The 26721-nt window shown below is 39.3% G+C and overlaps 1 protein-coding gene across 1 annotated transcript in view; it reads left to right on the top strand.

The window, feature by feature from the left end:
* Window positions 1–403: 403 nt before the first annotated feature.
* Window positions 404–26721, top strand: part of AKT3 (AKT serine/threonine kinase 3) — a 256937-nt gene continuing 230619 nt past the window's right edge. The window contains exons 1-2 of the mRNA XM_077811875.1: window positions 404–495; window positions 26460–26614. Coding sequence (XP_077668001.1) covers window positions 26569–26614 — 46 coding nt within the window. The 5' untranslated portion in view covers window positions 404–495; window positions 26460–26568. The remainder of the gene's footprint in view (window positions 496–26459; window positions 26615–26721) is intronic.

Here is a 26721-nt window from a genome sequence, read left to right as displayed (position 1 = left end):
ACTCACCTCAGCACCCCTCCTCCCCCCGCCCCGGTCTGTCTGGCTTCTCCTCCCCCCTCTGTCTGGCAGCCCCCCCCCCAGTGCAGCGCTTCTCGCGAGAGCTGGGGGATGCCGCCGCCGCCGCCGCCGCGGCCGGAGGGGGAGACACTCGGGGGGAGCCAGTGACGTCGGGAGTTTTCCCGAAAGTCAATAACGAGCCCGGCGGAGGCGAGAGCAGGGGCCCCGGGGTGGGCGAGCCAGAGCGAGGAGCCGCCGCCCTGACCCCGTGGATGCTGCGGCCGCGCTGCCCGGCCGGGCGCCTCCCTGTGTAGCGGGGACGCTCGCTCCATGTAGCCGCCGCCGCCGCCTCCGCGCGCTGGGGCCGGAGCCGCCTCCCTCCCCCCGCGGAGACACCGGCCACCGCCAGGGACCGAGCCCGGCGGGGGGACCGGGCAGGGGGGGCGGGGACCCCCTCCCGAAGCCGCCGCCGCCGCCGCCGCCGCCTAGGCGTCGCAGGTAACAGCCGGGTCTGGGGGCAGCTGGGGTGACGGGGCCGCCGCCGGGCGCGTGGGCAGCCCCCTCCCCGCCCGGCCCCCGGCAGCCCGCGGGGAGCCGGGGAGGGGGCGCCTCTGGCCTAGCCAGACCGTCACTGTCTGGGGCGGGGGGGGGGGGGGGAGAGGGAGGCTGCATCAGCGCCCAGCTCCTCCCCCTCAACCCCAGACACCCCCGAGACTGGTCCCAGCGGCCCCGGCCCGGGGGGGCTCTGACTGGCCGCCGCCCCGGGCGGGCAAGGGACGCTGTCGCGGGCGGGGGCTGCCTGTCCAGTTCACCGCAGGTTCCTGCATCGCCGAGGTGATGGCGGGGCGGGGGGAGGTGCACGGGGCTCGAAAGGCGGCTAGTTCCCACGCCGAAACCCCTCCCTCCACGACCCACCCCATCGCCTTCCTTGCCCTCCCCGCCCTCCTCCCCCTCGCCCGGCAGTGGTTTTGAGGTAAATGTAACGTAGAAGTCTGTGGTGTTAGTAGTAAATTTTTTTAGCAGCTTGGAAGTTGCGCGTGTGCTAAGAATAGAAATGTGGAAGGATGGTCTGTCTGTTCGTGGCATTGCATTGCTCAAGGGGTGCTGCTGCTGCTGGCGGCTCTGGCAAGCAAGTAAACAAACCAACCTCCTCCTGCGCATCAGTCCTGCTGGATCAGCCATTATGGTGGCTGTCTTGCACATCCAAAAGTTGATGCTGAAGTAACTGTTGTTAGTTATGTTGGTGCGTTGCTCTCCTTTGTGGTTTCAAGGATTTCCATAGAATTATAGGCAGCACAGTTGAATAAAAAGGTCTGGCCTAGTAACGTGAGGGTTTATTGTGGCAGGGTTAGTTATTAGTTTCTGTAAACACAGTGTAATTTATTCTGACAATACAAACTGCAGTGTGTATAGGTATATGATACCTTGGCTATTTGAGGGTTAATTACTTTTGAATGAAAGTTTTTGAATCACTGGAAGTATCATAATTTATGTTTAGATTACACTGTCATGAAGTAACTAGTGGTGACAGACAGGGGGTTTATAGAGTGTTTAATTGCTATGTGTGAATTGCAATTCTCAGTTTCCTTCTGGGCAATAAACAGACATTTTACATCACTTCTAACAGTTTTTTTTTTCAATCATACCTTAATTAAAATGAGTGGCTTTAAAATAGGACTTTTGTTATCTTTAAAATTTAAATTTAAAGCTAAATGGATAATGAATGGTTTTAACACTTTTGGATAACATCACATTCCTAAATATAATTACTAGTTGAGTGGCTATTTGAATTTATTAGGCAAAAATAAATCTTTAAGATCTACTTCTGTTAAAGTAAACTTCTTATGACAAAGACATTTGTTGTTGAAGTTCGGATGTAGATAGATATTTAGTAAACTATTAGCCAGTATTAATACTTACATAATACTGCTTATAGCAGTTTGTTTTGCAGGTACTTGCTTCTGACTAACTGTAACTTTGTCATAGGGCCACTTGAATTCAGCAACCATAGTTGGTGCATATTTTGTATATATTAAAAAAACTCTTACCTGCCTTCAAACAAGTAGCATGAAAATGAACAATCTAAACTATTAACAAAGTGCTTTGCTTTTTATTTTTACAGACTTTATATAGCTTTGTATAGCTCCACGTGCATAATAAAGTTTAGGGCAGTCAGGGTTGAAGTAAGAAAGTGTGCATACAAAAGAAAAAAGTTCGTTTTGATTTTTTTGAAAGTATATTCATTAAGGATATTCTGTTTGTAGGTCTATTTGTTTTCCTGCTGGGAGTTTTAAATTGACCCCAATATTTTTAATTGGATTGGGCTGTTAATTATAGAATGTGTGTGTGTGTGCTGGTGGTTGAGGCAAACATGGAAATTCAAATAAAAGATTCAAAGGAAAACTTCACAGAGCTAAATGTTTTTCTTTGAGAGGTGTATATATATCTTTGGTTAGTCCAGTTTCTCTCTCTCTCATATAAATGCAGAACCTATTTGCAAATTTTTACACAAACTGGTAAACATCTTTTTTTGTAGGTGGTTTTTTCGCTGGTTCATCTTTGTTTGTTATAAGTAGGTTGGTATTAATGTTAACTTGAGTAGATTCTACTAACTTTTATATAGCTGTATGGAAAGTTAGTATCTCAGTGGTTTAGTATATAATTTTTGTTTGACACAAAGCCAAATTAAGAAATCAGAATCTTTTGTTGCAATTGCTACATTTTGTCTGTAGGAAGCTGGTAGTCTCTTAGCAGGTTTTGATTTATTTTGTTTGAACTGGAACTATGATAGAAACTCTAGTTCCTCCTAGAAAAGTTATATTGCTTTTGAAATGGAAGCAAATCTTATTGTGAAAAGGGACTGTATTAAGATGAACATGAAAACTTCTCTAGAGTTGATCTGTTTATAATTTAAGCTTCTGTGAGCAGGTTTATGAGAAACTATATATTGATTTATGAAAGCAATTTCAAACTGAGTGCTTCTATAGTTGTTATTCTTAAAAAACGAAACAAAACACACCCCCACCCCCAGAGAAATAGTGTCTTCAAAATGCCTAGAAAATGTCTTTCAGGAAACAGTTTGCAAAGTGCTCTCTCATTTCTTGGGTGCAAGTCTTATTATTTACCCATTTAAATCATTAATCCCTCCTGTTCCTAATAAACATTATAAATAGTTAAGTAACTTTTTAAAATGTTTCATTTTTAGAAGATATAGTTATGATACCAGTACACTAATGCAGTGATTCCCCTTAAAAATAACTTGGAAGCCTTGTTTACTTCATGCCATGATTATTAGCATAATGTAAATATCAGTTATTGTAATCCAGTTTGACTGTTCCCATCCATGATGCAAATTCAAAGTGCACAGTTAAAGTACAGTTCTGTTTTGCAATGCAGAAGGGACCTAACATCTCTTGCAATCACCCAAGGCTTTAACATGCTTCTAAAAACTATTACTAAACTTAAAACCAAAACAAAGCAACTACTAAAAACATGGGACAATGGAAACATCCTGTAACTGTGTTGGGAGAGAACTGTGTTTTAACAAAGTCTTAAAACATAGATTCTAAATTAGCTGATATTCTGTGAAAGTGTAACGAATGATACTGCAGTTTCACTTTTGAGGGTGTTAGTGTAAGCATGTTAGTGTATACTAAAACTCAAGATTAGTTTTTCCTCAGACTAAATGAAACATTCTATCTAAAACAATTGATTTTTTTTTTTTGGTAGAAGAGGACTTGTAAAGTAAAATAATAGAACATGTAGATTCATAAGATGTCTGAGCAGGCTTAAATATTAAAATTTCATATAGTTAAAATCTCCATATTAAATATACATACCCTTCATTGTTTTAGATACTCCATTATGTTTTATTTTGGAACGTTCCTGGCTTAATTTTGTTTACTGTTTACCATTCTTTTAAAATGTTTGGATTACTTTTTGTTATCACTGGAGAATGTGTTCATTCATGTACAGTACGTATTTTAAATAAAAAAAATAAAGGAGATTTATGTTCAGCTAATCTCACTAATCTCACTGTTCAGATAATCTCAGCTAATTATGAAGTGTGTTTAAACAAAACTTGTCTCAACTAACACATTTTCCTTTTGATCTGTACTAAACACATTCACAGCATCAGAAGTTTTCATTGATAAAGTTTTGACATCAGTCACTTCTTTTGTAACAGATTGATGTGATAAACACAAGATTGTGACTGCACTTAAAGTAATGGGCAAAAAGATAAGTTAGGGGTGTGTGTGTGGGGGGGGAGTTACTTAGGTGTCAAAATCTAATGAAAGCAAGAAAAAAGAAAACTGCTGGCAAAATGTTGTAACTTCTATATACTGTGAAAACCTTCTTTAAGTGCTGGCTTATTGCATTCTGTGAAACAGAAGAAAGAAAATATATAAGGAGAAAATATATGAGAGTAGTTTAAACTTGAGCAAACACTAAATATATAACAAGAAAGAAAATAAAAATACTACATAATTATGACAGCATACCGATTCAGCATGACAGCCTGGTTTCATGGACCTCAACTAGCATTTCAGTATTTTCGCTGTAGTTGAAGTTTTGAGGTATGAAAATGGATTTCAAGCAGGTTCTGTTGAGCAAACTCATCAGTCCCTGTAGTTAATAATTAGTAGGTGCACCGCAAAGCCGAGGAGAAGTTAAAAATCTTAAGAACAGGGGTTGGATATTGTTAAAAAGAAATTACAGTGAGAAAAGAGTATACCAGTTTCAGCACTTAAGATATTCAAAATTAGTGTAGGCTCAATTTCTTTTCAGTTTCTTAGTACCATTAACACACTTCTGTTTAGAATAGATAGTGGTTTATTTTATTTAAGTACAGTCCCCCCAATTATTTTTCATGTATCGCCTTTTATTTTAATGCCCAGGTACTGATCTTCAGGATCAGGAGTGTGCTCAGAAATTTATTTTTTTATCACTTTTGGGGAAGCACATTAAACACACATGCATTATAGATGTTAAACCATATCAACACATGCACATAGATCATATACACAGAAATAAACAGTATATTCACCATTTCAACAAAATGTACCTTTAATCCACCTTGAATACAAGCTCCTTATTGTTTGGGGGGGGCGGGGGAAGGAGAACATGTGCAAACCAAGTAAGCACACGTGCATCCATAACCACACATTATGGGGATACGTGTATAATCTCACTGAGTTTGCACACTGCATGTTAGGAGGAAATACCGTAGTAGAAAAGGGCAGGGGTGCAGAGAGCTCCTGCAGGGCCCAGGCAGCCGGGTCCAGAACTCCTCCCACCCCAGGGCTGCAGCAGGGACAGTGAGCTCCACCTGCACCAGGGCCCCAGTGTGGGATGCAGAGCTCCTATGGCCCTGGGGCTGCTGGGGAAGGGGGAGAGCAAACTCCTCCAGTCTGAGTCCCCAGTGAGGGGCACAGAACTCCTCCTGCTCCTGGGCTGTGGTGGGGAGACTGAGAGAGCTTCTCTCCCTGAGGGCTGGAGGAGGTCCGCTCTCCCCGTCACAGCCCCAGGGCCGGGGGAGTTCTTGGGTCCCCGCCGATCATTGTGGAGGCCCTTGCCATTGCTTCTTCCCAGCACTTGTGCACGCCCCTGTTCAGGGTTAGAAATTGTGGCTGAAAACAAGTAGTCACACTCTTGTGTTTTTTGATTTGGTGACCATAGTAACTGGATTTACAGAGCAGTATGGGAATGTGAAAACTTACACACTCAATGTGCAGCAGCAGTCAAAAAAGCAAATAGAATGTTGGGAATCATTAAGAAAGGGATAGATAAGACAGAAAATATCATATTGTCTCTATATAAATCCATGGTGTGCCCGCATCTTGAATGCTGCATACAGATGTGGTTGCCCCATCTCAAAAAAGATATATTGGAATTGGAAAGGGTTCAGAAAAGGGCAACAAAAATGATTAAGTGTATGGAACAGCTTCTGTATGAGGAGAGATTAATAAGACTGGGACTTTTCAGCTTGGAAAACAGATGACGACTAAGTGGGGGTATGTTTGAGGTCTATAAAATCATGACTGGTATAGAGAAAGTAATTAAGGAAGTGTTATTTACTCCTCCTCATAACGGAAGAACTAGGGGCCACCAAATGAAATTAATAGGACGCAGATTTAAAACAAACAAAAGGAAGTATTGTTTCACACAACGCACAGTCAACCTGTGGAACTCTTTGCCAGAGGATGTTATGAAGGCCAAGACTATAACGAGGTTCAAAAAAGAACTAGATAAGCTCATGGAGAGTAGGTCCATCAATCGCTATTAGCCAGGCTGGGCAGGGATGGTGTCCCTAGCCTCTATTTGACAGAAGCTGGGAATGAGCAACAGGGACTGGATCACTTGATTACCTGTTCTGTTCATTCCCTCCAGGGCACCTGTCATTGGCCACTGTTGGAAGACAGGATACAGGGCTAGATGGACCTTTTGGTCTGACCCAGTATGACTGTTCTTATGTACTAAGGTCCCAGTCCTGTAGGCCCATGTATCGACATAACTTTACTCACTTTATATATTTTAACTTTAATTGGACTATGTACTCATGTAGGTGAAGTTACCTGTTTGCACCATTATTTGTAGCACTGAGGCAAACCACCTGATCCAGGTCCACTGATATCAATCAAGGTCTTTTCATTAACTTCGGTTGGTGGTGAATGGGGGTCCTTAATGAATAAGTGTGCCAAATTTCCTTTCAGAGGTAGTTTAATACCATAACTCAGTATTCCTCAAATTGAAAGTCTAAATTTCTGAACGCTATAGATGAACAATTTTTGAGAAGATAGTTTCACTTTACCAACAAGCAAAAAGAGTACTTTAATAGGTGGTTTCTTTAGATACAACTGGCATTCTTTGTCTTGTTAATGTCTATTGAATTCAAATTCTTTTTTCTTTGAAAAGTATATACTTTTTTGTATTTTGACGGGAAAAAGTGCATGTTAAGGTATGAATATTAGAATGAGCTGATAGTTAAGTGTTTGACAAATTTAAAATCTGTAAACAAAAGTATAACCAAAATTAAGACAAATGCCATTAAAAAGCAGTTAATAATAGAGTATAAGGAGATAAGTAGATTTAAAGGCCAGAAGAGACCCTGATGATCGTCTAAATCTGACCTCCTGTGGAACACAAACCAAAGATCCTCACCCAGTAATCTGGGCCTCAAGCCCCTAATTTATTTGAGCTCTAGCGTATCTTTTAGGAAGATATACAGTGTTGATTTAGAGACTTCCAAGTGATTGGAGAATCCACCAAATCCTTGGGAAATATACAAGTTGAGCCCCGATTTTGAAGAAAATTATAACAAATAGGAGCTATTAGATGGATTTAGCTGAGAAGTTAGAACATGGTTCAGTGTTATCAAATTAAAGTTCTGGCAATTTATGGATGCTGTGAGGGATGGGACCTCTAAGTTATATTTCCACAGTTGTATACTAATATAAAGTATCATTGCACCATTTAAAAATTAATTAATAAATATGACTTTGAGAATGCATAATGTAATTTCTTGGTGAAAGTTTTATTGTACTTCTCTGTCTGAAATAAAGTGTTTTGAAAACAAATTAAAACTGATCTGAGTATTTTCCTGTACTTAATTTTGTTATTTATAGTGGCTCACGGACCCTTGGATTTTATTTTTTAATCTGTATAGTGGCAACAGGGTTGAAGGTACTTTATGCCTGGCTAGATAATCGAGTTCCAGAGAAGTAAAATACACATGTATGAACTTTTGTATATGAATTCAGTTGGACTACTCACCCACACACATGTTTACATATGCATGTGTGCAGGATCAGAGCCTAAGTAGACAGCTTACAGACAGACGGTTTGGGAGAAGAGAAAGGGGTGAAACAGAATGGTGAGGTTAAGTGTGCTTCTTGGATGCTTGATAACTTATTAAAATCCAGATTAATGGGAATTTCTGGATGCATTAAAATCAGTCCACGTAAGTGCCTAAATATGGATTTAGATTCCTGATTTTAGGCATCCAATTTTGAAAATGCAAAATCTTTGCCTTAAAACTTATTTTGCTTGGCTATTATGAGTCATTACTAGGCCTTTTTAAAACAAAACTTTATCTGTATTAAAAATGACAAATTTGTATTTCAATTATAATTTATAGTATGCTAACTATATTACGTGCAATTTAAAATTCTCGGTAGAGAATCCTGAACGTAGTTCTGATACTTATCGCTAATAACATGAATGAAATGACTCACTTTATTTAAATAAACCTAATACCACTACCAGGTTTAATCTACTGGTGCCTTTTCTTCTTTGACATCTAGTTTTAAATTTTGTTAATTTAAGGAGATTTGTTTAGTTTGAGTTAAAAGGAGAAACTACTTAATGTTTTCCCTCTGTTATATTTCCAAGACTCACCCTAATAAACTGATGTCTGGTGTGTGGTGGGTTTTTTGTTATTGTTGTTGTAAACTGGCAGTTTAAAATTTTAAATCACATTTGTCAGTAAATGTTTGACATTGTTTTGAGAGGGGGAAGAACTTGAAAAAATAGAGGCATGTTAAAGCTATTTAACCTGGGAAAAGAGAAGGTAAAAGAGACATCCTTAAGATTCTTAAAAGCCAGCAGAAGGATCCGCTAATTTTTAATGTTTCCATGTCTTCATATATGTAATGAGTTTTTGTTTCTTTGGTAAGTAAGAACAGAGTTGGTCAGTTCAAATTACTGTGGCTATAGCCTTGTGTGTTAATCAGTCAGCAAGAACAACTTGTTTTTTTTCCATTATTAATATGAACAGAAATGCAGATTTATAGTTAACTAGTAAAATTTCGAACAAAATCTAAATAAAAAAAGTTTTCATTTAATGTATGTTTTGCTAATATTACATTGTGCCTCTATTTTCTTAATTGCAGCATTCTCAAAGCATTCCTTGGTTTATTTTTGCAAATAAATTTAATGAAGCTAGAATTATTCTTTTTTAATGCGGGACACATATCCTACATATGGGTGCATTTGGAGCAGATCCGGGAATCGCAATAACCCATTTAGCTTTCTCAGTGTACTTCTTCCCCCGGTGTAAGAGGGAGACACTGCTGTCTTTCCATGCACCATTTTATAGCTTCAAGTAAATCCTTTTTTTAACCATGAGATAAAGCTTTTTAAAAATAGATTAATACCAATATTCTGAAATATTGTATGGCTTTTGCTGCGAATTTTAAATGAAAAGAAAAATATATATATGATGCTTATTATTAAAGAGTCTAAGTTTGTTAGGTTAATTTTATAAACTAAAGAGGATGGAAGACTATTGGGAAGGAATTTAAGGATTAATGTAAGCGTGTTAAGTAATACATACTAAAAGATTGGCATCTTATAGTGATATGTGCTAGCTTATATTACTCTTATTACCTTTGTCCCATGTAATCAATTTTTTATTAGCTTCAGAAATGAATTAATCAGTAATACCCCTCTTCCTGGTCCCTTTTGTTGAGTAATGGTGGTATTTAAACCATTCAGCCCCATGGAGACTGTACAGACCACAACGAGAGATGTACTCTATTCTGCAAATGTTTATTTACAACCAAAGTTCTGGATCACTTTCACTTTAAAAAAAAAAATGCCAATCCACTCAGTCCTATGCTTTTTCTGAATCTCTCTCTATATTGTACCGTTTGAATCCCTTTCATTAGACGTACACTAAATTAAATAGCTACATCCTGTGCCACCATGTACCCTGCATCATGGCCTTTCTTGTCCTAACTAATTATGATGGACAACATCTCTAGTTGTTTTGATTAGCATTCTAAATGATAGTGGATGTACACAACTTAGAATTTAATATTTTTGATATGAAGAAGATAAGTATGGACCTTTTGATTTTGGTATCCCTCTCATTCTGGATTAGTTGAATGATCGAAGAATTTGGAGATTTTGAGGGCATCATTAAACTCCTATAAAAGAGGCAATTATTACAGGGCTACATTCATGGCTATTACAAGGCTGCCTGGTCCTAGAGCCTTAGTTCCTTTCATAATTTTAATGGTCTGTTCAATTGTCTCCATTTTTATAGGAGGTACCATCACCTTTCTAGATTTGCAGGGTTTTGCTGCTATACTTTCATTACTGTAGAATTTTAATTGAAAAAAATTTGTTCATAATTATTTGAGCTTAGTAACTGATTATTTCTTTCATTTTTAATGACATTGAAAACTTATTTATGATCACATTAACCAGTATTTTCTAAAATGTATTCCCCAAGTCACATGTAATATTTGAGCAATTTGTGGTGCAGTTAAGATTTTATAGGTGTTAGATTTTTTTTGTATTTTTTCTCTTCATGATGTAACTACAGGGCAGAGTTAAGGTTGTCTAAATTGCTTAATGGTGCATTTCTTACCTTAACATGTTACGATTTCTTTTAATTGTAACCTAAGCTCTGAATTTCGTGGGTTTGTACTACTGGATTTTGGGATAATTACTAAATCCTTACAATTTTTTTTACATTGGTATTACTTATAAGTACTCTCAACCTTAACTCAATATTAGCACAGCTTTTGTGTGTGAATTTTTTTAGTTTTTAAAAATAATTAAAAACATCACGCACGAACACGAAACAAGAAACTGCATGCTACCATGCAGTATTTCTAAAGATGGGTAAATATGTAGTATCAACCTTAAATAAAAAAATAAGACTAAAGATTTTTAAGACTTCAAACAACAAAACAACCAGAGCAGTCAGATCATAGCAGCCAGATTAACTGGCTTTACAGATATTTTGCATCATCACAGAAGAACAGAGCAATGAAATTGTACTGCTGAATCTGGTCTTTAGTTTTCAATTTACTTACTCTTTTAGAGAGCTGTGTTAGATTAGTGCTATGTGATGGGAAAATAGGGGAACCCAGCCTGAATCTCAATATCTCTGTGCTTTGAGGGCGCCTCCTACACTTCTGCCTCAGTTCCCCCAGCAGCATAGTCTCAGTGTACGTTGGTGCTGCGGCCTCATTGCCATGGGGAGCATTGATGCCCAAGCTAGCATGCAGCCACTGGTGAGTTCCCAGATGCAGTTTTGTGTCCAATTTTGGGCACCACATTTTAAGAAATATGAGGCAAATTGGAGAGAGTCCAGAAGAGAGCAACACAAATGATAAAATATTTAGAAAACCTGACTTCCGAAGAAAGATTTAAAAAAAAACTGGGTATGTTTAGTCTTGAGAAAGAAGATCGAAGGGGAGACCTGATAAGTCTTCAGATACATTGATCACTGTCTTGTTAAGAGATTCTCCATGTCCACTGAAGATAGGACAAGAAGTAATTGGTTTAATTTGAACTAAGGAAGATTTAGGTTGGATAAGTGCAGGAATAGGTTACCAAGGCAAGGTGGTGGAATTCCTATCAGTGGAGGTTTTTAACAACAGATTAGACACCTGTCAGGGATAGTCTAGAGATACTTGGTCCTGTCTCAGCATGGGGGGATGGGCTAGATGACCTTTCAAGGTCCCTTCTAGGCCTACATTTCTATAATTAATCGTCTGGCAAGCTTCTTGGCCATCTCTGTTAAAACTCTTGGATGCACATTATCCAGACCTGCTTATTTCTGCTGTTTAACTTTTTCCTGAGTTACTATTGGAATGGAAAATGTTTTTTCATCACTGGATATAATTAAGTAATCTTTTCTCCCCTCAAATACAGAACAGAAGTATTTATTGAACACTTATGTCTCTTCTGCATTATTATTGACAGTTCTGCCATTTTCATATAGTAATGGATCAGTATCTGTGTTAGGATTCTTTTTGTGTCTGTTATACATTTTAAAAAAAAATCTCAAAACGAAAACTACTTATTGTCCTGAGCTCTGTTGGCCATAGATTGTTTCTCTTATCAATTTTGTACAATTCCTGGCTTCATTCTCACTCTTATCTGGTTAGATTAATATTTATTTATACAAACTGCATCTCCTTCAACAGGAGAGATTGTGAGAGATGTTCCCCAGAATCAGGGCACTCTCCTGAAAGGTGTGAGTTGAAATTCCTGATCTAAATCAGGCAGAGAGGCGAATTGAACCTGTCTCCCCACATCCTGCTTGATGCTGTAACCATGAGGCTGAAGTTTATAAGGGAAGCACCACCACCCTTTTTATTGTTTGTGAGAAGGGGCATAGGCACCTAACTTCAAGAGAGAGTTCACAGGTGTAAATCCTGAGCAGAGGGAGGCACCTCTCTCTGGCCCAGCACGTGGCTCCCTTTGAGGGGTGGGGATTAGGTGACATTTCCTGTTGGATAGGTTAGGAGGCTCCCTGCTCAGCATTCTGGCTTTTGTGGATCCCATTCTTAAGTGTCTAACTCCCTGTTCATTGTACAGGGAGTCTGGGTGCCTAACGGTGGGCTGTGGATTCTATTATGCAGTAGAATGCCTAAAATAAGGTTCAGCATTGTAATGTCTAAGTCCCTTTTGTGAGTCTCGCCCTGAATCTCTGTCTCTCTGCTCCAAAATTACGTGAGGGTAGGAGCTTATGTTTTTGTGAGAGTATGTGCAGAAGGGGACAAAATTGTTTTGTTCGCGCTGGCAACATTGTCTCCCTTTTCTTATCCAGCTATCCCTTCCTTCTGGGAAAGGGGAGGATTTCTACCAGGATGCTGTCCCTTTCCTAGGCTCTTGTTTGGTGCTTTCATGTTTTGTAGCAGTCTACTTATTAGGTGTCTGATAAATTTGAAGCTCCCTAACCTCTCTTATTTCTAGGAGGGAGAAAGAGCACACTCCACCATAACTTCTAGAGGTACCAGACTGCTACAGTGGTCCATGGAAGCTTCTTTGCCCTTCCCAGGCTCTATTTTTAAGTTCTCTCTTTGGTGAATAGTTTCAGTGCTTATGTTTTTAGCTGCTCTTATCTTTCCTATTCAGCAGCAGAGTATAATTGACCTGATTCTTGTCAGTTTCACTGCTCTGAGAGTTGTGAATAGTAGTAATGAAAGCTAAAAAGGCACTGGTCACTTTTCGTTCATCTTCAGCTTGAGAAAGCTCTGGCACCAGAGCCTCTAGCACTATCTGTGTGGTCCATTCTTAAGACAGCACTGCATCAGTTGACACTTAATTCATGTTTGGAAGTATGTCTTTGCAGTCATACGGGCTAGAAACTTAATTTAAAAAATGAAATGTTAGATTTTTCATTGCATGTGGAATAGCTGAATGTAACCCCTTAGTACTGGTTTCATAGCATGCCAAAGCAGAGAGGAGAAATTTTATCCTCATTGGTTCTGAAGCTGAATCTTTTTTTTTATATGATTTAAAAATTATTTACCTTGTTGGAGTTAAAAGTTGAACTTGCATCGTCAAATGTATCGAAGAATAGGTTCCTGTGTGTGTGTATGATCTATCATGTGCATGATTTGCTGTTACAGCACTGGAGGAGATTGTCTGTAAAAGTTCTTGCTGTTGCAGGGAGACACAACCCAATCCATTCTGATATATTTTCCAGCAATGGAAGAATATAAGGTAAATTCTTCCTTTTTAGGGAGCAGTTGGCCTGCAAGAGGCCTTTAATGCTAGTTCCTTCATGCACTGAGTTTGCTGGTTTTGTGAGATAAACTTACATTCTAGGATGCTAGCAACTATGGTACTGTCATTGCTATTTAAAATTCCCAGTATTTGTTATGTTTTGAGTATCATTAACAATATATACACAGAAATGTGTGGGTTATATCTGTTATGGCTAAAGTTAATATTTGTCCTTGAAGTTCTTCTTGCTGCAAGTCATCTTACCTTCATAACTTTCAATTATTTTTGTCTGCCATTGCAACATTTTGTGAATACAAGGAAATCGTATTTTAAAACGTGCTCCTAGGTCAGCAAGCACATGCCCTATCATATCTTTCATTTGAAATTGTTCTTCTAGGAAAGATGCATTTCCTTAAGAAATATGATATAAATATAATACGTTGCTTTTTCTAACTGTAAATTAAAACAAACAAAAAACCATAGTTTAGTGGGGTCTGGAAAAACTTTAATATCCTAGGAAGAAAATATTTTTTCACCTAAATGTTGCCCTGTTATATTCATTATTTTGTATATACTGTATTTTAGCTCACATTTTCTTGTATTATTGTATATTCAATATACTCCCTAATATATTGTCTTATTACCAGCACCACACTCCTTTTCAAGCTCAAACTATCACTTTCCCTCAGTGTGATAAAATAAACTGTCATCCCATTCAGAATATTTAAAATTGAAGTTTAGTCCACCCTCAGTCCCTGTCAGTGTTGGTAGAATTATGGTTTCCTGTCCAAACACTGAAAAAAGCTTTTTTTACTCATCTCTTGCTATCAGACAGACCTACAAAAATGGGAAAATTACTGTACTGGGAACAGTGAAAGTGACTATAGGTGACTATGTCCATCTGATCCTTTCAGTATCCAGCTATTCTGGAACGTCAGATGTGTTGGGGAACATCAGAGTTGTTGACTGACCAAATTACAGAGTTGTTTGGGAACAAAATGAAGGTCCTGTGTATGTTACAAAATGGAACATTATTATTGGGCCTCTTGAAATAGGTGAAGTTCCAGTATAGACAAGGCTCTTATTTGTAAATAACACATCGCATTCTGCTTTTCTCTAATGAACTCCATATGGTCCTAAAAGCCCCCCATTGCATATTCGAGAGAGAGTGTGTTTCTGAACAGATATGTTTTAAGTGAAGTTTCACAATAAGATCAATTTTGACATCCCTGGTCCCAAGTAACTCTTGAAAATCTAATCTGTGTTTTACAGGCTTAGTTTCAGAGTGAAGTAAAATGTTTTCACAAAGTTTCAGCAAAATTTAATAAATGGGGTTTAAAGCTACAAATATCTTAAAATGGCCCCTTTGAAATTTGATCTTACTGTACATTTATTTTAATTTCTCGAGTTCAATATTAACTTGTTTACTATCTTCTCTAACTTCACATATAATTATGATTTGTTTGAAGAGTTTACTTTTTGTTAAGCAAAGTTATTAACAATTGTTGATTCCAGGACTAAAGGTTATAGTCAGGGTGGATAAAAATCAATGATTTTTTAAAATAAATAAAAAAAATTGGATTTTTTTGATAGGTTGTTTCCTCAAAAAGCATTTTATCTAAAGATAATTTTAATTGTTACATTACAGCTCAAAGATATCTCATCATGGAATAGGGATTATAAATTCTAATTCTGTAGTATGAGACAATATATTCATGTAATGTTTTAAGAAAAGTTTTGTAAATGAGTTTGAATAGTTAATAGACTAGGGACCCAATTTTATGGGGTTCCAGGGGCTTCTGTATACATTAGTTAGGTTAATCTTTCTATCTACCCAATGGGACTCAGTGCTCAGTGTAGAAGATACCATCAGAGATGCTTAGTTTTGCAGTTCTCAAAATGTGGATTTGTGTCTCCAGAGATAACATGCATGTTAACAGCAAAAATGTTTTTAAATAAATAATATATAGAGGTGAGAAATAACAGACCTCAACCCTATTGTCCCTCTCAAATTTGTGTACAAAGAGTCAATCCCTTACCTTGCTAAAAGTGCAAAGTTTCAAAAAGTTCAGTGAATAGAAGATTGTTAGGGGTGGAATAGATCTGGAAAAGGAGATGTCTGGAGATAAATGTGAGAAGGGAGGGACAGGCAGTAGAAACAACAGTGAAACTGTTTCAAGGAGCATATTCCAGAAGTCTTGAGGTCTTTCTGAGTGTAGCTTTCATTGATTTGAGATCTACTATATCATTCTCTCACTAGAAGGGAAAACATATAATGGCAGCATGCCATAAGAGAGACCAAGTTTGGGAATATTTTAATGAAGTTCCTCTACCTGTGGGTAAGATGGGCATGTGTGCAAAACGCAAACACTGCAACAAAGAAATGGAAGGCCTGGCTGCCCTAATGAAACAACATTATGAGAAGTGTTCTTTCTCAGGAGGAAGCTGCATTGAAGATGATGAACATGTCTGAACATGCAGGATCTTCAGGTTGGTCAACTGCTTTATTTCATACTTCTTTCTTAAGGACTGCCTGTCTTCCTTCTGGACTAATTTTGAATTCTCATGTTTGAGCAAAAAATATAGTTGTTACTCTATGGTACTATCATTTTAGATGCAGTTGTGATAAAAAATAAATAGCTGAAATAGGCAGATCTTCCTTTTACGATTTCACCTTTAAAGTAGTACTGAGTGTCAGTGAATGTAATGAGTAATACTAAATGAACAGTATGGTAATAATAATTAAATAACTGCATTACTCATTTTATTTAGGCGACTCCATCCTCAACATACAGGATTCTGAAGACTATCCACCTTCAAGATCACCATCATTTTCTATAGTTTCAGAGTTATCTGCCAGCGATACATCAGGAAATGCACACACAGCAAATATTTACAAGAAGTAGCAGTAAGAGCTATAACAAACTGTGGGGAAAAAATTCAAATGTCTAGTATGTAGCTTGGTCACCAACAATGCTGCAAATGTATCCAAGATGAGAAGAAATTATTTGGAAGAGAGTCCCAAGCTAATAACATACGGTTGCAGTGCTCATTTGATGCAGCTCCTAGCCAAAGACTTCAGTGTTCCAGAAATAAAGGCTAATGCTATTGAAATTGCAAAATACTTCTGTTAACAACCACTTTGCAGCAGCTGCTCTGAAAAAAGTAGGAGGAGCCAAGCTAACTCTCCCACAAGACGTGCGATGGAACTCAGTAGTGGACTGTTTTGAGCACTATATCAAGAACTGGCATAATCTGATGACAGTGAACAAAATCGTGAAAAAATAAATGGCACTGTCACAGCCAAAGTTCTCAACATCGGGCTTAAGAGAAATGTTGAACACATGCTGAGTACCCTGAAGCTTATTTCTGTAGCCTTGAACAAAATACAGGGAAATAGCTGTTTTATTGCTGACACGGTTGAAATTTGGAAGGAACTGAGTGAGATCTTAAGAGAAATATGCAATGACCGAGTTAAATTACAAGCATTAAAAAAAAAAAAAAAAAAAAAATAGGACAAGCACTATCTGCAGCTCATTTTCTTGCAGATATTCTCAATATTCAGTACCAGGGTCAAACCTTAACTGCTGAAGAAAAGGAGATGGCTATGACATGGACATCCAGCAAACATTCCTCCATAATGCCAACTATAATAAACTTCAGCGCTAAGGGTGAACCATTCAAGAAATAGATGTTTGTTGATGATGATTTAAAGAAAGTCACATCAGTGAACTGGTGGAAGTCACTTAAGCACTTGGATTCAGAGACTGTTGAAGTGATAATCTCACTTTTAACAGCAGTAGCTTCTTTTGCCGGTGTAGAAGAATATTTTCTTCCTTTAGACTAATTCATTCCAAACTGAGAAATCGTTTGGGACCTGAAAAACCAGGAAAGCTTGTTTTTCTTTTCCAGATTATGGGCAAACAGGAAAATGAAAGTGAAGACGACTGAGTTAGCCGCAGAAGCCAGTATTTTCAGTTTCTCATGTTGACCTGGCTGACACAGTTGATTTGATTTTTTTTTTTTTTAGTTTCATTTAACTATTTTAGTTAGAAACAATTTTAACAAAAGCAAATCTGATTTTAAAAAACTTGAATGTTTAACTAAATACAAAAATTCATAGGCTTTTTTGTTAAAATATTATATGTTTGCTGTTGAGGAAAAAAATCCAGGATACTTAACTTATTTAATTAAATAAAACAATTTAAATGTCTGTCTGGTGATGTTCTCCTGATACAGCATGGCAAGAAAATCCTCCAAATATTAATGATAGTTCACCTCCCAATGACTTCATAAATATCTGCTTCAATTACCTTTGGTAAATGAAATAACCAAACAGTCATTCATTTTCTGATAGAGCTGTAAAACTAATCTGAAAAGTTTTCTAAATAAATCACTTTAAAAATGTATAGTGTGTACCTTCTAAAAATGAAACCTACATCTATCTCTGAGTTGTGAAGAACATGTATTGTTATAACAACCAACAAGAATGCACTTTTATGTAGAAATCCATGATTAAATCGAGTCTTCCTGACTAGTGATTTAAATCAAATCCACCCATGTCAGGGTCCCATAAACAGTCCAGGCAATTCTTAAGTAATACTGTGATGCTTGAGGTAATTCAGTCAATTATCTTCTTATCCAGTTCGTGAATTTCAGTTCTGTTGGTTGAAGTGCTGCAAGGTATTTAGGTGGGGAAGATCCCACAGGCATACACTTTGAGGTTACTGTGATATTTGTTCACTTTATCAGTAAAGAAATAATATATTGCCCATCTGTCAGCATCTCCTTCTAACTGATGCTAACTTAATCAACATTTATGGCGAAACCGTGGTATTCTTCAGCATACGTTTTTTTTATTCAAATATTCAGGTGACAGAGTGCACACACTAATTATACTTAATGATCACTGTATAGGAATAGAAGATTATTGCTACATCACAGTATAAAAGATTATCTCTGAAATTATTATAGAGACTAGCCACTTTTGGGAAACCTTAGGCACACCAACTAAAATAAACTATTTAATTTATTACACACACCCACCTACCTACAAGAAATGGAAAATATGTTAAACTCTCAGAAAGGTTGAAAAAATAACTATAACCCATGGTAGGCATGTACATTGCAGTTTTAACTTGTTTATATATTGGCTTGGCAGAATTATTTTTATTTTTTATGTTTTCAGTGGATAATAGTTTTATTTTTAGCATTTTTTTCTGATTTTTTAAAAAATCTATTTAAATTTTCACATTTGTGGGAATTTATGGGGGTGGAGTCAGACAGTGGGAAGAGTCAGACAATAATTATTTAATGACAGTAGATGTTGAGATTTATAACTGTTAAAACACAAATCGTCAGTATCACATGTCAAAATATACAAATTAAATATCCTTAAATAAAACACTAATTAGTTCTCCAGCAGCACTTTTCTTTCTTTATCTATAAACTTTGATTATTGATGGAACTGTGTTTTTTTGTTGGTTTATGTGTGTATGGTAAAATTGACTTCTACTGACATTTACTGGTAAAAATCTAACCCTTTCAAGCCTGTGTGTGTGTGTGTATATGTATGTGTGTATATATGTGTGTGTGTGTGTGTGTGTATATATATATATTTATAACACAATATAAAAACTGAATATTAATATTAAACTGAAAAATTAACAGAAAATGAAAAGCTAACCAGGATGCTCAGTGGAATGATGAGATAAAAAGTCACTTGCAAAAAAATGAATGACAATAAAGATCAAGTGACTTGGGAATGTCAGAAAGATGCTATTAAAGAAGCTGCAGATAAATAAGTAGGGAAGAAGTTAATAGGTAAGAAAACCCAAGGGTAACAGAAGAAATCATTGTTCTGATGGATGAAAGAAGGAAAGTAAAAGCACAAAGATAGATAACAGAAAAAGGGGAATATGGAAGACTAAATAAAATGATGAAAAAGAAATGGAGATTATCTGAGAAATACAAATAATCTGAATAATTGGATAAAGAGAATGAAGTGAGCGGTATCAAAATATAACTGTTTTCAGTTGCAGAAGTTAATTACATAGACAAGTTAGATGTTTTCAAGTCATGATGGCCTGATGAAATACATCCTAGAATACTCAAGGAGCTGACTGAGGGGATTTGAGCCGTTAGCGATTATCTTAGAAAAGTCATGAAAGACGGGAGAGATTCCAGAGGACTGGATAATGGCAAATATAGTGCCCATCCATAAAAAGGGGAATAAGGATAACCCAGGGAATTACAGACCAGTTAACTTAACTTCTGCACCCAGAAAGATGATTCCTTAATTATTTGCTCCATTAATTTGAAAACACCGAGAAGATAAGCTGCTAAGTAACAGTCAGCATGGATTTGTCAAGAACAAATCAGGTCAAACCAACCTAATAGCTTTCTTTGACAGGGTAACGAGCCTTGTGGATAGGGAGGAAGTGGTAGATGTGGTATATCTTGACTTTAGTAATGCTTTTGATACTATCTCACATGACCTCTTCAAAAACAAACTAGGGAAATACAATCTAGATGGAGCTACTGTAAGGTGGGTGCATAACTGGTTGGAAACCATTCCCACAGAGTAGTTATCGGTGGTTCCCAGTCAAGCTGGTAGGGCATATTGAGTGAGGTCCCACAGGGATCAGTTCTGGGTCCGGTTCTGTGCAATATCTTCATCAGTGATTTAGATAATGGCATATAGAGTACACTTATAAAGTTTGCAGATGATACCAAGCTGGGAGAGGTTGCAAGTGCTTTGGAGGATAGGATTAAAATTCAAAATGATCTGGACAAGCTAGAGAATGGTCTGAAGTAAATAGGATGAAATTCAATAAAGACAAATGTCAAGTACTCCACTTAGGAAGGAACAATCAGTTGCACCCATACAAAATGGGAAATGACTGTCCAGGAAGGAGTAGTGCAGAAAGGGATCTGAGGGTCATAAGCTAAGTATGAGTCAACAGTGTAACACGGTTGCAAAAAATCAAACATCATTCTGAGATGTATTAGCAGGAGTGTTGTAAGCAAGACATGAGAACTAATTTTTCCACTCTATTCCGCACTGATTAGGCCTCAAATGGAGTATTATGTCCTGTTCTGGGTGCCACATTTCAGGAAAGCTGTGGACAAATTGGAGAAAGCTCAGAGAAGAGGAACAAAAATGGTCTAGAAAAGATTGAAAAAAATTGGATTTGTTTAGTCTGGAGAAGAGAAGACTGGGGGTGGGAGGTACATAAGTTTTCAAGTACCTAAGAGGTTGTTACAAGGAGGAGGGAGAATAATTGTTATTCCTAACCTCTGAGGGTAGGACAAGAAGCAGTGGTCCTAAATTGTAGCAAGGACGGTTTAGGTTGGACATTAAGAAAAACTTGCTGACTATCAGGGTGGCTAAGCACTGGAATAGTCTAGGGAGGTTGTGGAATCTCCCTCATTAGAGATTTTAAAGAGCAGGTTAGATAAACACCTGTATAGAATACTCAGTCCTGCCATGAGTTCAGGGACTAAACCAGATGACCTATCAAGGTCCCTTTCAGTCCTATGATTCTATGATATTTGTGTTTTATTGACCTCAAAAGATATTTGACAGACTCTATCACTACAAATTGCTCAACATATTTCGAGCTTTAGGGGTTGATGGATACAAAAACTCTGAGTAATAAAACTATATTGGAATCAGAAGGCAATTGTAATGGGAGATGCAAATGTGAGAGACGGGGTTGTATAATGTCAGTGACTTTATTCTACATTTATAGTGAGTGTTTGATTAAATTAGTAGAGGAAGGTTTAAGATAAATGGAAAATAGGTTAATAACATTTGCTATGCAAGTGACATAGTGCTGTTGGCTGATTCAGAAGGTAGTCATTGAAGTTAGTAGAGATTATAGATGAATATGGCAAAGAATATGGTCTAGAGTTGAATGTGAGAAGACAAAAACTATGGTGGTATGCAAGGATCCTGGGAAGACCTGCAAGATTCCAGTGAGTGACACAGCCATACAGCAAGTGAGAAATTATTGCTACTGAGGAAGCATCATTACAGAAGCTGGGAGCTTGGATCCTGAAGGCAGCACCAGAATAGCAATAGCAAAAGCAAAAGAGACATTCTGGAACAATAAACATTTGATGAGAAGGGACACACATCTCAGGACTAAATTCTGAATGTTAAAAACTTATATATGGTCGGTGTTAAATTACGACTGTGTAACGTGGACATTCAAACAATCAAACTACAGTCCTTCAAATTATGTGGTTATAAAAGAATTTTGAAAATATTGATAAACCATGTAACCAGTGAAAAAAGTATTGGCAATAGGAACTCAGCAAATACCAGTCAGAGATCGTATGAAAAGAAAGGTTTGATTTGCAGGGCACGTTTTTTAAGGAAGTCAGCAGATGATGCATGTTTGCAGGCCCTGAAGGGGAAAGTTGATGGCTGAACAAAAAGAGGAAGAAAAAGAAAAAGATCTTGATTGGACACTGTGGTATCCTGGGTGGATCAAAAGGACTTTTGGCTCACAAAGAGATGAGCAGTGGGTTGTACAGAATAGGCTGCCATTGTTGCCAACCTCTAGTAATGGAGATCTCGTATGAGAAGATATATTGCATATATATTACTGTGATTATTATTTATTGTAGTAATAATAATGGCTTCTCAGTCTTCTTAAAGAATAGATGAAGTCTACTGTGAGAGTGAAACTAGAGTCAGAGTTTTCCTGAAAAATATTTTTTGTATGTACAATGTTATGTCTTAATAGTTTTTCTCTTCTCTCAGACAGTGGTAATTTTAAAACTCTAATCTGAATTGCACAAATTAAAACTCATGAGCCGTGTACAAAACCATAAAATAACCTAGGAAAATCACTAATAGACTTTGTTTAATAAGGTTAATGCTGCAGAAATACAAAACTATATATCCTCTTTTATCACACTAAATAATACGTAAAATGAAACCTAAATGTTTAAAGATATGAACATTTTCAGAACAGCATCTAAAAGCCTTGAGTCAGCTGATGAGGCTTCTGTTGTCTTGACCTTAAAAGAAAATTCTTACAAGTAAATAAAGCCATCTGTAAAAGTGCAAACAAACCACACAAAATCTTTCTGTTTTAGGTGTTTTTCTAGAGTATATGGGATCCAGCGCTTATATATATAAGTATATGGGATCCAGCGCTTGTATATATGGTTAGATTTAAGCACAAGTGTAAGAGTTTGCAGGATTTGGGCCTTATAGTGTATAGCAATGATTGTAGTATCTGAACAAAAGAAAATTAAAAAATAAAAATCCACCTGTATATTTCTGAAAAACAGTACATGAAAAACATGAAATGTTAAACTAAATACACTTGATATTTATATATTATCATATCATAAATTGATATATAAGGAATATATTTGTCATTATGACAGATTTTATTTTTTACAGCACAATATCCATCCAAACATAGCCTTTCCTCCAGCATCTATACAAAGGAAATAAAAATCAAATAATAAATAACATGCAACTGTATATGTAAGTTATTTACAGTGGTATAATTTTGAACCAAACATTGGAAGGGACAGATTGCTGGTTGAACAGACAATATTGTCCCCCTTCACTTTCCCAACTGGCTTTGAGTAGCAATGCAATGTACGGTTCTATCACACATTTACATTCACAGAGTTATGTACTAAGTGTGAGTGATAGTAATGTTTTATAAAACAAAAATATATAAAAATGTATAAACAAAAAGTGTATATCTCTCCCCCACCCTTGGTTTAGTCTCTCTCTTGTAATATGGTGCAGCTTGTGGAGGGAGGTATTTAGGAGTAAACAGTGTGGCTTCTGACAGCGACACTTCTGGATATAAGGGTCAGTTCTACCCTACCGTCTAAAACAGGTGTGGGCAAACTTTTTGGCCCAAGGGCCACATCTGGGTATGGAAATTGTATGGCAGGCCATGAATGCTCACCCAATTGGGGTTGGAGTGCAGAAGGGCATGAGGGCTCTGGGGTGTGGCTGGGGATGAGGAGTTGGGGGTGCAGGAGGGTGCTCTGGGCTGGTACTGAGGGGTTTGGAGGGTGGGAGGAGGATCAGAGGTGGGGCAGAGGCAGGTTCCAGGCGGCGCTTGCCTCAAGCATCTCCCAGAAACAGTGGCATGGCCGGGTGGCTCTGCGCTCTGCCCTGTGTGCAGGCACTGCCCCTGCAGCTCCCATTGGCTGCGGTTCCTGGCCAGTAGGAGTTGCAGGGTGGCATTTGGGGTGGGGGGCAGTGTGCAGAGCCCCCTGGCTGCCCCAACGTGTAGGAGCTGGAGTGGGGATGTGCTGCTGCTTCCGGGAGCCGTGCGGAGTGGGACAAGACCGCAACCCCGCTCCCTGGCTGGAGCGCTGGAGTGGGGCAAGCCCTAGACCTTACTTCCTGGCGGCAGCTCGAGGGCTGGATTAAAATGTCTGGGGCCGGATGTAGCCTCTGGGCTGTAGTTTGCCCACCTCTGATCAAAAAACTGGGTTGAAAGTTGTGGGAAGATATGTACTTCTGCATGCCCTAAAATTATACCTTTTTTGGCTAATGTCCACTCTTAAGAGGCTTTTTATCTGTTTGTACGCTCTTTATTTATTTATTTTTTTAATTTTTACAGAAGAGGTGTTTTGTAGACAATATGATTCTGTTAGTTACTTTATCTTTGAAGTGTTTTTAGGGTTTTGACTGGGTAGGGTATCAAAATATTTCTATAACCTTATTTGTTAAAATTACAAATCAGTTAAAAGCAGACTTCAGCAATCATGAAAAATAACCTCTCATTTATAATGCCTAACTGGTTTCAGATTGAAATATTTCTTTAAATAACTTTTTTCTTCTAATGTATATGCATGGTATACGATCTCTTGCAGTTTTTCATGAGTGCTGTACATCTGGCACTTTATTTAAAATAAATAAAAAACAGAAAATAAGAGCACTGAAAGTTTAAAAATAAAACCACTTATGAATTACATGGACACTGATAACATCTGAAAACAGGGAAAGGTGCTGTAGGTCCAGCCATTGACAGTCTCCTTTTAATTGCATTCCAAACATGGACAGAACTCTCTAGTCTACAGTTGGTGTAGGTCAGGGGTCGGCAACCTTTCAGAAGTGGTGTGCCGAGCATTCATTTATTCACTTTAATTTCAGGTTTCGCATGCCAGTAATACATTTTAACGTTTTTTAGAAGGTCTCTCTCTATAAGTCTATATATTATATAACTAAACTATTGTTGTATGTAAAGTAAACAAGGTTTTCAAAATGTTTAAGAAGCTTCATTTAAAATTAAATTAAAATGCTGATCTTATGCTGCCGGCCTGCTCAGCCCGCTGCCAGCCTGGGGTTCTGTTCACCTAGGCTGGCAGCAGGCTGAGGGGGGCCTGTGGCAGGACCCTGGCTGGCAAGGGGCTGGCAGCCAGAACCCCAGACCAGCAGCGGGCTGAGTGGGGCTGGTGGTCTGGGGTTCTGTCCATCGGCTGCTGCCAGCCAGGGTCCTGGCTGCCGGCCCCACTCAGCCCGCTGCCGGTCTGGGATCCTGGCCCTGCCCACATAGAGTGGGTACCTACCTTCTCCCTGGTTCTAGCCCATTCTCTTCCTCTCTCTCTTTGCACTGAGCTGAGGGTGGGAGTGCACTGAGCACATGGCTGGGGGTGAAGGAGCAGGCTGGGGGTTGGGGTGTAGGGTCTGGCCAGGAGCTAGAATGAGGGAGGGGGCTCAGGGTTGGGGCAGGAGGTTTGGGTGTGGAGTGCTTACCAGGGCAGCTCCCATTTGGTGCGAGGGGTGCAGGTGGGAATGTGTGTGGGTGTGTGTGCAGGAGCTCCTGTTTGGTGCTCGGGGGGGGGGGGGGGGAGAATGTGGGTGGTGCAAGAGTCAGGGCATGGGGTGTGGAGGGGCTGGGTATGGGGGGGTTCAGGAGTTGGGGCTGGGGTCATGGAGGGGTGCAGGGGTCAGGGCAAGAGGCTGGGGTGTGTATGAGGTGGGCGCAGGGGGCTGGGGTGTGTGGGGGGTCCTGGAGTCAGGGCTGGGGTCATAGAGGGGTGCAGGGGTCAGGGCGGGGGTTGGGATGTGGGGGGGTGCAGGGGTCAGCATGGGGGGACTGGGTATGTGTGGGGGGGTGCTGGAGTCAGGGCATGGGGGACTGGGTATGTGGGGGGGTGCTGGAGTCAGGGCTGGGGTCGTGGGTGGTGTAGGGTCAGGGCAGAGGGCTGGGGTCGTGGGGGGGTGTAGGGGTTAGGGCAGAGGGCTGGGGGTGTGGGCTAGGGTCTTGGGGGTGCTTCAGCCCCCTGTCCAGAGGGGCTCACGGCAGGGGGCTGGAGGGGATATGCCCCGATTCCACCCCCGTCCCTCAAGGCCCCGTCCCCACCACTTCTCTGCCTCCTCCACGGAGCAGAGAGTGCTCTGCGGCTCTGCTTCTCCCCCTCCCTTGCAAGGGCCATCAGCTGATCGGCAGTAGGGAGGGAGAGGAAGAGGGGCAGGAACGCAGCACGCTGGCAGAAGAGGCTGTGGAGGGGGGGAGCTTGCCTGCCCTGCAGCAGCAGCCGGCAGGACCAGGCTTCTTTACCCTGCCCCCGTGGGGGGGGCGTGGGGAGAAGAGCAGGCTGGGGCGGGCGGGATTTGTAATTGCTCACTCCTGCCTTCCGGGGTCCCGGCCTGGGTTCGGCAGCGGGCTGAGTGGGGCCGGCAGCTGGGACCCGGCAAGCAGCAGCGTGCCATTAGAAATCGGCACGCGTGCCATAGGTTGCCGACTCCTGGTGTAGGTGATAATCGTTTATTTAACATTGTTTGCAACAACTGTATTTTAGTTGAAAGTTATGTTTGCTGTTGAAACCTGCCATAAGACCAGAGAAGTACTTTCTTTATAGTGCTATTCAAAAATTGTTTTAACAGGCCCATTTTTTTTAATATGGGTCAATCAGTGGGAGACATTTGTAAAGACTTATCTGTTAGAATTTAACTCTTTTCTCATTCCTTCTCTAATACTTTCTTCCAGGCTGACTGCTCAGTAGAGATTGGGAAGGGCAGCATAAGAGAAGCCAAACGTTCAAGCTGATAACTCAAGCAAACTTTTCTCTGAATTGAGGGCTCAGAGTGGAGCCATCATGAGCGATGTTACCATTGTGAAAGAAGGCTGGGTTCAGAAGAGGGGTAAGTTCCAAATATAAACAGAAAATTCTTCTAAAGTGTAGCACTCTATCAGTAATGATATTGTGCAGCTGGGAATATGAAAAGACTAATACTTTGCTGTAATGTTG

This window comes from Eretmochelys imbricata, chromosome 3, assembly GCF_965152235.1.
Source record: "Eretmochelys imbricata isolate rEreImb1 chromosome 3, rEreImb1.hap1, whole genome shotgun sequence".
Classification (NCBI taxonomy): domain Eukaryota; kingdom Metazoa; phylum Chordata; order Testudines; family Cheloniidae; genus Eretmochelys; species Eretmochelys imbricata.
The sequence above is the reverse complement of the archived record's forward strand: the minus strand, read 5'-3'. Positions and strand labels throughout refer to the sequence as shown.